At 43.0% G+C, this 13,748-nt stretch overlaps 1 protein-coding gene across 1 annotated transcript; it reads right to left on the bottom strand.

The window, feature by feature from the left end:
• Positions 1 to 233: 233 nt before the first annotated feature.
• Positions 234 to 6,945, bottom strand: LOC139230229 (probable G-protein coupled receptor 139). Its single transcript, XM_070862063.1, has 2 exons — positions 6,876 to 6,945; positions 234 to 1,138 (listed from the first exon to the last, which is right to left on the bottom strand). The coding sequence occupies exons 1-2, from the start codon at positions 6,943 to 6,945 to the stop codon at positions 234 to 236; spliced, it is 975 nt and encodes a 324-aa protein (XP_070718164.1).
• Between the last annotated feature and the right edge of the window lie 6,803 nt (positions 6,946 to 13,748).

Below are 13,748 nucleotides of genomic sequence, written 5' to 3'. Positions count from 1 at the left end.
TGAAAGAGGAATATAAAGCCAAGTCTTTCTTTCTTTATAACGCTTGTCTTATACTATAGGCAGCAGTCAATATTAACCCAGCCATTTTTGAGCTCATACAGGACAGCATCGAATAGAGAGCACATTGCAGCTCCAATTGCCGATGGCAATTCCTGTGTCTACATGTGATGTAAATAACCACTGATAGGTTTGGATGGATATCATTTCATTTTACTTCTGTGAAGCCATTTAACTCATTTAATTAAATTAGTAATAAGAGCTAGGGAACGCTTAATCGCATTCTTCAATTCCTCTCTGAATTTTCTCTGGGACACTGCATAAATAAACGTGTTTGTGCATGAACTCAAACAACTAAGCATATACCCGGACTGTTCCATAATGGTGAAAGAGTCATTGTAATTTGTTTCAAAAAAGTGAACATCTGTAAATTGTACACATAAGAAAAAAATGAAAATTACCATCCATAAAAGTATAAAATTGCCTGAGATGGCGAACAGTAAAATGATGGATTTCCTTCGGTTCTCCATCTCTGGATCAGTGTGATTCTCACCATTGTTGTTGCCTCGGAGTGCCCTCCTCACTCTATTGGCCAGGACAATGTCCCTGGCGGTCAGGGCATTGAGCAGTAAAATCAACACAAATGGTGCAAATGGAATTAAAATGGTTTCCAACCACAAATATGCTGCCCAAATTCGTGAGGTATAGAAGCTTGATTTCACATTGCAGGACCACGGTACATTGTCAATAATTTCCCGAGGTTCATATACAAAGTACACAGGAATATTTTGTAAACCGCTCCATGAACACACCACTGCTATCACCACAGCCGCAGTCTTTTCGGTGCAATATTTTGTTCGCCAACGTTGGCAACAAATAGCAACAAATCGATCAAATGTGAAAGCAACAGTTAACCAGACCGAGCAATCAATGGAAACAAAAGTCAGGGCGATATTGAGACTACAAATCGGAGTGTAGTTCAGGAAGGAATATGGGAAGTAAGCATCTTTAATCTCATAGAGAATTACTTCAAATATCAGGACCATTAGATCAGCCGCTGCCATGGCCACCAGGTAACGGGTGATACATTTGGAGAGACCGCACTTTCCACGGCAGAGAATCACAATTGTCACCAAATTAGCTGAAAAAAGGAGGAAATATCATTACTAACTCTCCTGAGATGGAAAGGATGCTCAGTCGACAGTATGAAAATCTATGATTTATTTCTGTCACTCCACTGTCGATCGCTATCTTTCCCTCACTCCATCGGATAACATTAGCAATTCTGACGGAATAAATTTCGAAATCAATGTATGCCACAAAATTGTTCAGTGAGTTACTTCAACAAAACAAAAATCTGCTGTCGAATTCACGGGCGGATTTTAGCTTTTCACAGAACCAAATCTGGCTTTCCCGTCTGGCGCCCATAATAGCGTCCGCCTGATTTTAATTTCCAATGACTTCATCAGAAGGGAATTTCAAGCTCGGTACAATGAGGGTGACCGATTTGCTCATCCCTGACACTCCATTCACATCTTCCTGGGCAACTTTCCAACTGTCTTTCCTTCTGTAAAATTGGCATTGCTGATCCAATAGTGGATAATAAGACGTGGCAGAACCGCAACACCAGTTGTAAACCAAATGTCATGTTGAAAATATACTCCAGCATCTCATCATTTAAAGCATACTAAATAACCCTGCAACAGGTTTCAGTGTGATAACATGATTCTGACTGCAATGTTCCATCGCTTTGTTTTCTGGGAGCATGTGAACATTCCTACCTGGTGTTAATCACGAGCTTTTCCTCAACAAATAACTAATCAGTTAAGAATTCTCAGCGATACATTGATTATGTGCTCAATATAACAGCAAACATTTCATGTTGGATTGTGCCTTAACTATGTACCACCAGAGTCGCTTACATCTCAGCAGCCAGTTAAGTGGTGGGAGTTACATGGGGTCTGAGCATGGGCTGAGGGAACGTTTCAGATATATCAGAGATGTGTCGGGTAAAACAATAAAATGACACTTATCGTTAGACACTTAGATATTGGCATCGGGAATTTAAACATGTATTTGAGATGTAATTTAGCAATAAGGTGGAATAGCTATTCGTATAAATGGGAGGTTGTGAATAGAATGGCTGTGATTTGCAAACAAGAGCTTGGTGGGCTTTGACGGCAATCTGTACAATATTCAGTTCCTGAGACCAACATAGAAATATAGAAGCATAGAAAATAGATGCAGGAGTAGGCCATTCGGCCCTTCGAGCCTGCACCGCAATTCAATAAGATCATGGCTGATCATTCCCTCAGTACCCCTTTCCTGCTTTCTCTCCATACCTCTTGATCTCTTTAGCCGTAAGGGCCATATCTAATTCCCTCTTGAATATATCCAATGAACTGGCATCAACAACTCTCTGCCGTAGGGAATTCCACAGATTAACAACTCTCTGAATGAAGAAGTTTCTCCTCATCTCAGTCCTAAATGGCCTACCCCTTATCCTAAGACTATGTCCCCTGGTTCTGGACTTCCCCAACATCGGGAACATTCTTCCCGCATCTAACCTGTCCAGTCCCGTCAGAATCTTATACGTTTCTATGAGATCCCCTCTCATCCTTCTAAACTCTAGTGAATAAAGGCACAGTTGATCCAATCTCTCCTCATACGTCAGTTCAGCCATCCCTCGAATCAGTCTGGTGAACCTTCGCTGCACTCCCTCAATAGTCAGATTGGGAGACCAAAACTGAACACAATATTCCAGGTGAGGCCTCAACAAGGCCCTGTACAACTGCAGTAAGACTTCCCTGCTCCTATACTCAAATTCCCTAGCTATGAAGGCCAAAATACCATTTGCCTTCTTCACCGCCTGCTATACCTGCATGCCAACTTCCAATTACTGATGAACCATGACACCTAGGTCTCGTTGCACCGCCCCTTTTCCTAATCTGCCACCATTCAGATAATATTCTGCCTTCGTGTTTTGCCCCCAAAATGGATAACCTCACATTTATCCACATTATAGCCTATTAGCGTCCTCCTCACAGCTCACATCGCCACCCAGTTTATTGTCATCTACAAACTTGGAGATATTACACTCAATTCCTTCATCTAAATCGTTAATGTATATTGCAAAGAGCTGGGGTCCCAGCACTGCGCCCTGCAGCACCCCACTAGTCACTGCCTCCCATTCTGAAAAGGACCCGTTTATCCCGACTCCATGCTTCCTGTCTGCCAACCAGTTCTCTATCCACGTCAGTACATTATCCCCAACACCATGTGCTTTGATTTTGCACACCAATTTCTTCTGCAGGACCTTGTCAAATGCCTTTTGAAAGTCCAAATACACCACATCCACTGGCTCTCCCTTGTCCACTCTGCTAGTTACATCCTCAAAGAATTCCAGAAGTTTCATCAAGCATGATTTCTCTTTCATAAATCCATGCTGACTTGGACCGATCTGCTTTCCAGATGCGCTGCTATTTCATCCTTAATGATTGATTCCAACATTTCCCCCACTAATGATGTCAGGCTAATTGGTCTGTAATTACCCATTTTCTCCCCTTCCTTTTTTAAAAAGTGGTGTTACATTAGCTACCCCCCAGTCCATAGGAACTGATCCAGAGTCGATAGACTGTTGGAAAATGATCACCAATGCATCCACTATTTCTGGGGTCACTTCCTTAAGTCCTGTGGGATGCAGACTATCAGGTCCCAGGGATTTATCGGCCTTCAATCCTATCAGTTTCCCTAATAGAATTTCCCACCTAATAAGAATATCCTTCAGTTCCTCCTTCTCACTAGACCCATTATCCAATAGTACCTTGGGAAGGTTATTAGTGTCTTCCTTTGTGAAGACAGAACCGAAATATTTGTTCAATTGGTCTGCCATTTCTTGTTCCCCATTATAAATTCACCTGAATGCGACTGCAAGGGACCTACGTTTGCCTTCACTAATCTTTTTCTCTTCACATACTTATAGAAGCTTTTCCAGTCAGTTTTTATGTTCCCTGCAAGCTTCCTCTCGTACTCTATTTTCCCCCTCTTAATTAAACCCTTAGTCCTCCTCCGTTGAATTCTAAATTTCTCCCAGTCCTCAGGTTTGTTGCTTTTTCTAGCCAATTTATATGCCTCTTCCTTGGTTTTAACACTATCCTTAATTTCCCTTGTTAGCCACGGTTGAGCCACCTTCCCCGTTTTATTTTTACTCCAGACAGGGATGTACAATTGCTGAAGTTCATCCATATGATCTTTAAATGTTTGCCATTGCTTATCCACTGTCCACCCTTTAAGTGTCCTTTGCCAGTCTATTCCAGCCAATACACGCCTCATACCGTCGAAGTTATCTTTCCTTAAGTTCAGGAGTTTCCGAATTAACTTTGTCACTCTCCATCTTAATAAAGAATTCTACCATATTATGCTATTGCTAATTAGTCCCTTCTCATTACACATCACCCAGTCTAGGATGGCCAGATCTCTAGTTGGTTCCTCGACATACTGCTCTAGAAAACCATCCCTAATACACTCCAGGAAATCCGCCTCCACCGCATTGCTACCAGTTTGGTTAGCCCAATCAATATGTAGATTAAAGTCGCCCATGATAACTGCTGTACTTTTATTGCACACATCCCTTATTTCTTGTTTGATGCTGTCCCCAACCTCACTACTACTGTTTGGTGCTCTGTACACAATTCCCACTAGCGTTTTCTGCCCTTTGGTATTCCGTAGCTCCACCCATACCGATTCCACATCATCCAGGCCAATGTCCCTCCTTACTATTGCATTAATTTCCTCTTTAACCAGCAACGCCACTCCGCCTCTTTTTCCTCTCTGTCTATCCTTCCTAAATGTTGAATATCCCTGGATGTTGAGTCCCCAGCCTTGGTCACCCTGGAGCCATGTCTCCGTGATGCCAGTTACATCATATCCATTAACTGCTATCTGCGCAGTTAATTCATCCACCTTATTCCGAATGCTTCTCACATTGAGGCACAGAGCCTTCAGGCTTGTTTTTTTTAATACACTTTTCTCCTTTAGAATTTTGCTGACTATCGGTAGGGGCCTCCCATACAATACTGCCCAAGAATTTCTACCCGCATATAATGGTGGCCACAGGACTACCGTCCGCCCTTAAATCATTTCTCAGCTATTTATCCAAGATGCATTTCCAAAGTATTTATTTTAAGTCAAGTTTAATTATTGTCCCCGTTTGATGCCATGAAAACTGTTCTTTGGCCTCCACCCTGAACTAAATAATGTAAAATGCATTTGCTCTTGTATCAGGTCCAAAACCCCTTTAAAGTGGACATTTAAGGTAGGAAACATGGCGTGTACAAATATAGAAGTGAAAATTGATGTGACCGTAATGACAACACATATAAGTACTATACCCAATTTAACTATTCCTTGTTTTTAGGCTAGAAGCATGACACAGTATTATTATTTACTCTAACCTTTTGTGAATCACAACCTTTTGGAAAAACATCTAATTATCACATAAATAACGGTGATCGCTATTCCTCTCCGTATTGTTTGTATAGCAACTACCGGACCATTTTAAGATATTACACAGTTCCAGAATCATGGCCTGCAGGAATAAGCTATAAATACAAATTTTCTGACTACTTGCCAGCCATCAATGACCTTGTTCGGCATCAACACATAGTGGCTATCTATTTATCAAGTACGTACAGCAAGCTCACACCATGTCTCTAGGCGAGATGCCATAATTGCATGGCATGACATTGCTGTTCATGATGCTCTGCTCCATCCAAAAGCTAGGCAAGATACTGGCCTAGAAATCCTGGCCTCCTCAGGTCCGTACGGAGTCTGTACGGACCCAGGAAGGCATCGCAAAAGCCAGTTTTCAGTGCACAATGCCGGCTTTTCCAATCTGTCAGCTTGACAGATCCATCACATCTCCACAGACAGGACATTCACATGGGCAACGTTGTGGTATTTACCCAAATCTTGCCTAGTGGATGACTTGAACACTCTTGCACCTGATAGAACCATGTGCACAGCCTACTTTTACATGCACACGGGTTTTAAATCACACAAAAACTCTGTAAAATAAAATTTTAAGAAAACATTTATTGTTTGAAACCTTTCCCACTAAGGTAAGTTTATTTTAAACTATAATTTAAAAAACTTTTAAAAATTCGGGTGAATTTTTTTTTAGAAGACATAAATAACTTTAATTTAAATTAATCTTAAATATGTGGCGTAATTTTTCTATTGTTTAGTTTTGTTTTGGTGTTCAGGGGGTGTTTCTCAATCATAATAATGAGAACCCCAACTTACAGAGTTTCCATTATTATGAATGAGAAAGTACTGTACCTGGATTGACTGCCCAGAGCCATGTGACTGCAGTTCCAGCTTACATCCGTGCCAATGTGCACGTGCTCCGATGCGCAGTAAGTGAAGGCCTCACCACAAGGATGTCTGGTGGATGCAGCAGGAACAGGTAGGTGTGCATTTTTAACTTTTTCAGTCGCTCATCGACGGGAAGACCTCGCCCGGGATTTCTAGACCACTATAATTGCATAACTTCTGGAGGAGCAGGGCATCGTGGTCAGAAACGTCCTGATTTCCGTGTTTAACTGCACAGGTGCAGTCACTGGAAGCTGCTGTCCGAGTTCACTCGGTCACTGTAAGGACTGCTAGCATCACCGTTATTACTGCCACAATCTCTGGCCCAAGCGGTATATGGAAGAAACTTGGAGCATTTTGTTTTATTTCTTCGATGGCAGTAATCAATGTCCACAAGTCAAAACATATCAAAACAAACAGATGATATTATTGGAGTGACTGCAGGAGCAGTAATACAGTGTGAAGCATTGCTAAAAATGATTATTAACTGATTATAAGCAGCTTACCAGGAACACCAATCACTGCAAGAATCGGATAGTAAATGTTTTCTATCTGTATAATTACCGGCTGCCCCATAGTCTGAGAGAAGCGACGTTGTCCGTTCGTGTTATGGACATGCAGATCTTTTCTTTTTAAAAGAACATCTTATTTATACCTGAGAGAAACCTCAAGTGACAGAAGAGCATTACATAATGATTGACATTACTTACAGTCATTTGAACAAACAGATTAAGCCAAACCAGGTTGACTCCTATTGCCAGGAGTAGGATAATTTGCAGTGATATTTCCCATTGAAATAGAAAAGAGTTCAGGATGTTACATTCATCATACATTCCACAAAAAATATGTTGCAATCTCCATCTACAATCGTGGTACAAGGCTCTTTAAGCTGAATATATTTATCTATAGGTTCAGACAAAACATTTGATGTAATAAATGCACACATTTGGTGATATAGTAGCTATCGCTAGACCTTATTTACGTCAAAAGGTGTCTTTATCTGCTTTTATTAATATTATATTTAATTTATATTCAGGAGGTTCTGTTGTGCACGTGAGATCGAAGAACATTCACAGATAAGGACAGGAACTGATATAGTCCATTGTATGCATCTGATCAGCCCCACAGTTATGCAAAGAATTGGAATTTTGGAGGTATTAGCAGACCTCAGGTGTAGATAAAAGAGGTTATAACAATTAGAATGTTAGAATGATACAACACGTGCCTGTGCCGGCTCTTTGAGACAGATTTACAATTTACTCCACTCCCCTGCTCTTTCCCTATAGTAAAAATGTTCCCTTCAAGTATTTATCCAATTTACTTCTGAAAGTTATTGGGCCGAAAATTCTGGCCTCACCGAAGTGCGCACGGAGCCGACGAGGCCTCACAAAAGCCAGTTCTTGAGATGAGATGCACATGCGCCAAAAACCAGCTTATCCAATCTGTCAAGCTTTCTCTTGACAGGACCTCACATCCCTGGGAGGACATCCACGGGGAAGCGATTGGACCATTTGCCTAATTCATGCCCAGCAAATGTCCTTCAAGCATTTACGCCTGGAAAAAACAGGTGCATAGCTTACTTTTACCAGCCTAAGAGTTTCAATACATGTAAAAATTAAATTTAATCATTCATTTTTATGTTAAAAACCTTCTCCATTAGGGTAAGTTTATTTTCAGCCCTATTCAAACATATTTAAAAAAATGTCCAAAACATTTCTAAAACATTTGCTTACATTTAATTTCAATGAATGTTAAATAAGTGATGTGTTATTTTTATTTATTGTACTGTGTTTTGGTGTTTTCGGATGGTTTTTCATTGATACTAATGGGAACTCACACATAGTCCCCATTATTCTCAATGATAATTCTACCTAGTGATCGGTGCTGCAGGCCCACGTGAGTCCAGTATTTCTGTACATACGGGGAATTCATCGCCCCATACGCTGCACTGCGAATGCAGGCCTCCGACCGCACAAGATAAGAGGTTACTACATGAGATAAAAGTTCACGGGGTTGGGGGTAAAATATTAGCATGCAACAGAATTGGCTAACTAATATAAAACAGAGAGTCATAATAAATGGGTCACTGTCCGATTGGCAAACAGTGACTAGTGGGGTGCCGCAGGAATTGGTACTGGGTCCTCAACTATTTATAATCTATATTAATGAATTGGATGAAGGGACCGAGTGTAATGTAGCCACGTTTGCTGATGATACGAAGATGGGTGGGAAAGCAAATTGTGAGGAGGACACAAGAAACCTGCAAAAGGCTTATAGACAGGCTAAGTGAGTGGGCAAATGGAGTATAATGTGGGAAAATGTGAGGTTATCCACTTTGGCAGAAATAATAGAAAAGCAAATTATAATTTAAATGGAGAAAAATTGCAAAGTGCTTCAGTACAAAGAGACCCGGGGGTCCTTGTGCATGAAACACAAAAGTTTAGTATGCAGGTACAACAAGTAATCCGGAAGGAAAATGGAATGTTTCCCTTTATTGCAAGGGGGATAGACTATAAAAGCAGAGAAGTCCTGCTACAGCTGTACAGGGTATTGGTGAGGCCACACCTGGAATACTGCATGCAGTTTTGGTCTCCGTATTTAAGGAAGGATATATTGGCATTGAAGGCTGTTCAGAGATGGTTCATTAGGTTGATTCTGGAAGATAGGTTGAGTAGGTTGGGCCTATACACATTGGAGTTCAGAAGAATGAGAGGTGATCGTATTGAAACTTATAAGATAATGAGGGGGCTCCACAAGGTGGATGCAGAGAGGATATTTCCATTCTTGGGGAAACTAAAACTAGGGGACATAGTCTTAGAATAAGGGGACGCCCATTTAAAACTGAGATGAGGAAAAATTTATTTTCTCAGAAGGTTGTAAATCTATGGAATTCTCTGCCTGAGAGACCTGTGGAGGCTGGCTCATTGAAAATATTTAGACAGATTTTTGAGCGAAAAGGGAATGAAGGGTTGTGGGGAGCGGGCAGGGAAGTGGAGCTGAGTTCATGATCAGATCAGCCATGATCTTATTGAATTGTGGAGTAGACTCGAGGGGCCAAATGGCCTACTGTTGCTCACATTTCATATGTTCTTATGTTCTATAGCATAACCAATGTTTTATGAAAATTCAGCATAACTTCCATGCGTTTTACCTGTTTAAAGAACCTTATGGATTTTGAGATCGCTGGATTATCACCCATTTTCAAAACTCCAACTTTCCACTTTATAAAATGTGCATTCCTGGGAGCGAGAACGATGTGAAATGGGCATGAGTGGTAATTTTTTTGCCCTTCTGCCATAAAATGTCAGCGTCCATAGCAACTCCATGGCAACAGTCGTTTCCCGCGTTTCAGGAGGTCAGGGGTCATCAATACATGCGCAGGAGAGAGAGAGAGAGAGAGCAGAGAGGAAGGGAAAGTGTGTGTGGGTGCGTTGTCTCGTTGTGTGTCTGTTTTGGGAGGTAGAAAAGAGTTTTAGCAGCAGTACAGAGAATTGAGAGCACAAATTACTTTGTATGGAGATTTTGGGAAAAAAAGATTATTAACATGGACGGCATGGAGGAGGAGATGTGTAGGGTGATGATGCTGGCGAAAGCAGTAAGGCAGGAGACGAACTCGAAGTGGGAGGAAGAAAGCGAGCTCGGAGATTCTCCGCTGAGGCAAATGCCTCGCTCCTGCAGGAGGTGGAGTCACCCTAGGGTCAATTGACCCAGGGTGGGCATGCGAAACCTATCCCAAAGGTTTACCAGAAAATTTGGGCCGACATAGCCGAGGTGGTCTTGTCGGTGACGCACAAGGTTCATGAGGGAAACCAGTGCTACAAGCGCTGGAACGACCTTGTGGGCTCTGCCATGGTAAGTATTAAATATATTTACATTTACTTTTGTATTTATATAATTTGAATTGGAAGTGCAATGAGTGATTAACCTCAGATTAATCTCTTGCACTTATACCAGGAATGTTTTTCTCAAAGCATGCATTTATGGTGTAAGTCTTTAGGTTAATATTGATAATTATCATAACAATAATTACATCTGTCGATTACGTGTTGTATCAGTCTCTGTGACAGTACATAGCAATGATCTAATGCAATGATCTCATGCCATGTTGTGCTGTTGTTACCTTTTGCAAAAGAAGCTTTTGAAGAATAGGGCCGAGCAGCTGCACACGGATGGCAGGCCACCAGTCATCAGCCGGCCGACAGTCATCGAGTAGCGGGTGCTGGCACCAGTGGGGAGCCACCACCGGCCGGCCACGCAAGCAGCAGCAGAACCTCATGTGATGCCATGTGAATAAAGTATACACCATTGCGTGAAGTAAAGTCAATAGATGCCACAGCCACTCATATCCGAACAATAATATATGATAGATGATTGATGAAAGTGTTATCTAAATAATGATGGCCTCATGAAAATCATTGTAATGCAGAATTTAGTCATGTTCATGAAATGTGATGTCTGTGATGATTTTGATAGCGGTAGTGCTTTTGTTCTGCATTTGCTTGAATCACCCTGTGACCCTAGCACCCCCTTCTCCTCTAATAGCCTCAGTTATGTTGTGTACCTCAGTCAGCAACGTAGCCCCATGCAACACAACCGAGCCAAGAAGGTGCGGATTCAGCGGAGGAACGTCATTCTGGTGCTGAGGAGCCCCAAATCTTGCCCGTCGAACTACAGGATGCCTTCTCCACTGAGGACATTGCAGACTTTGAGGAGCCTGCAGTGACAAGTTCCATCATCTATGCAATCCTGATGATATCTAGTGCTCCGGCGACTATGTCCTTCTCCACCGTGGAGTTACCAGGCCAGAGCACTTTGCCGCAGGGCACCCCGAATGTCTCCATACCGGCGCCAACCCCGTGGAGGTTGGTTCGATGTAGCAGGACTGCTCCAAGAGCGGCAGATCTAACTGGAGACATGGTACACTTGTCCAGGAGGAGTGTTGAAATAGGTCAGCAGCTCCTCCAGACAATGGGGGGCATATCCCCACAGCTGGCCAGCATGTCCGTCACCATGACCGAGGACATGCCATTGATGGCATTAGCCCTGGAGGTGATAGCCAGGAACATTGGTGCCAGAGGGCAACCACTGGTCCTGGAGTACGGCACTGAACCCCAAGGTGCTGCACCCCCATTGCCAACGACACATGTGAGCCAGGAGGAAGCTCTTACTTCTGGCTCGGAGGCCGTTCCCTCCTCGGGACCATCCTCTCCAGTATCCAGCCAATCAGCGGATCTGTCATCATCGCCCCCCAATGAAGCAGCGCCTGAGGAGCATGTCAGCAAGGCGGCTTGGAGTCGGGAGGGGAAGGGGAAGGGATAGAGGTGAGGAGGAGAAGCGGGGGAGGGGGGGGGGGAAGGAAGAAAATGAGGTGCATGGCCACAGGAGTTGTATTGGTGGCAATACGTTGTTGGTGCTGTATTATTGTGAGGTTTGGGGGAAGGGGAGAGGGGGAACCTTGTTTTTTGCATTTGTGTTCTTTTGAAGTGTTCTTGGGATTGTAAAAAATGTTACAGGTGATATGTGTTTTAATTTTGTTGTGGGCTGGGGTGCGGTTGGGGTGGGGGTGGGGTGTTTGTACAGTTCTCAGTATTACTTAATGCAGATATTAAATGTATTTTATTTGACATAACATTGTAGCGCATTTTCTCAGATAAGTCCGCTTCTCCCGGTAAGTGCATTGGGTGTACGTTCGCATCCTCCTCCTCCTCAGTCTACCACCTCTTTGATTGGGCACATAATGCTCTCAATAAACTACTGCCATCCCCGACAAGGATTGTGGATGCATTGGTTGTAATTTACCAAAATCCCCTGGATTCTGGGGACGTCTCAGCAGACTGGAAAATTGCAAATGTAATGCCCCTATTTAAAAAAGGAGGCGGACAAAAAGCAGGAAACTATAGATCAGTTAGCCTAACATCTGTAGTTGGGAAAATGTTGGAATCCATTATTAAACAAACAGTAGCGGGACATTTGGAAAAGCTAAATTCGGTCAGGCAGACTCAGCATGGATTTATGAAGGGGAAGTCATGTTTGACAAATTTTCTGGAATTCTTTGAGGATGTACCAAACAGGGTGAATAAAGGGGAACCAGTATATTTGGACTTTCAAAAGGCATTTGACAAGGTGCCACATAAAAGGTTACTGCGCAAGATAAAATTTCAAGGGGTTGGGGGTAATATATCTGTTATGTGTGCAATGCACTTATGAATGACTCTACGAGGCAATGTGTTGTAGTCAAGCTGTAGTGACCTTGGTTCTTTATTTGTAACTCTAGAATGAGGAACAAGCATGGTGGGCAGCCTTTTATACTGGGCACTGCACATCTATGCAGGTGACCCTCAGGTCTCCCACGGCAGTGCCCTCTGGTGGACAGCCTCTGTCACAGGGGCAGGAAACCAGGTCTCCGCCAGTTGCACCCTCTAATGGTGCCAGCATAGTATATACACAGTGTAAACCTTATTGAAAATACATCAGGTTACACAAGTCTCCATCTTATGCAACTATAAAGTGACTACACAGAGAGTATATTTATAGTCTGCATATATAACATCACTCTCCCCCAATTCCTTTGTGCCAATTACCTTTGCACTATGTGCTCTGGCTTAGCTCTCCCAAGACTTAATTGCCAATAGCCCTTGCCCCTTGGCTGTGCTTTGGCTTGGTTCTCTCTCTCTGTTAACCTCCAAGTCCTTTTGCCACAATGTTGGATAGTGGTTACCAGTTTGGATGGTTCGATGTTGCAGTGGAGGTTCCAGTGGGTTCTGGGTGTGATCCATGTGTGTATCCATGGCTAAATACATCCATTCCCCCCACAGCGAGCAGGCTCATTACATTAACATACAGGATTAGACACAGTGCAAGTATAAAGAAAGGAAGTTACAGTTTTTTTTTTGAAATTCGTTGCCAATCGTTCCAATTCTTTGTCAAATCACAAATGCCAGAGGTCACCTTGCACACGCCAAGGATCACTCTGCACCAATGCTCTTAGCCAAAAGGCCTAGAGCCACTGCACCGTTCCTGGAAGTACTGCAATACCAGGTTCGTGCCATGGAGGTGGATGGGTCAGGTCCCCCACACACCTCCGTGGAGGTGGGTGGGTCAAAAGAAAGGAAGTTACAGTTTGTATCGTGACACCTTGGTTCAGTGACTTACATTTGTTATGTTTTTTGGTCGTGCACCAGGATTGGGTAGATCGCATTCATGGTTCAGTCATGGTAAGTACTGAGGTAACAGCACAGGTATGTGGGGACGCAGGTTCCAGAGCAACTGAATGGGATACTAGTCATGTGATAGCGGCACTGCGCCCCCTGCTAGCGGGGTGGGCTTGGTTCATTCACCTAGCCAGGACTCAGGGCATTTGCCGTTGCCTAGTGGTGGGC

This window comes from Pristiophorus japonicus, chromosome 19 (assembly GCF_044704955.1).
Source record: "Pristiophorus japonicus isolate sPriJap1 chromosome 19, sPriJap1.hap1, whole genome shotgun sequence".
NCBI classification, from domain to species: domain Eukaryota; kingdom Metazoa; phylum Chordata; class Chondrichthyes; family Pristiophoridae; genus Pristiophorus; species Pristiophorus japonicus.
This window is presented reverse-complemented; position numbering and strand designations above follow the sequence as displayed.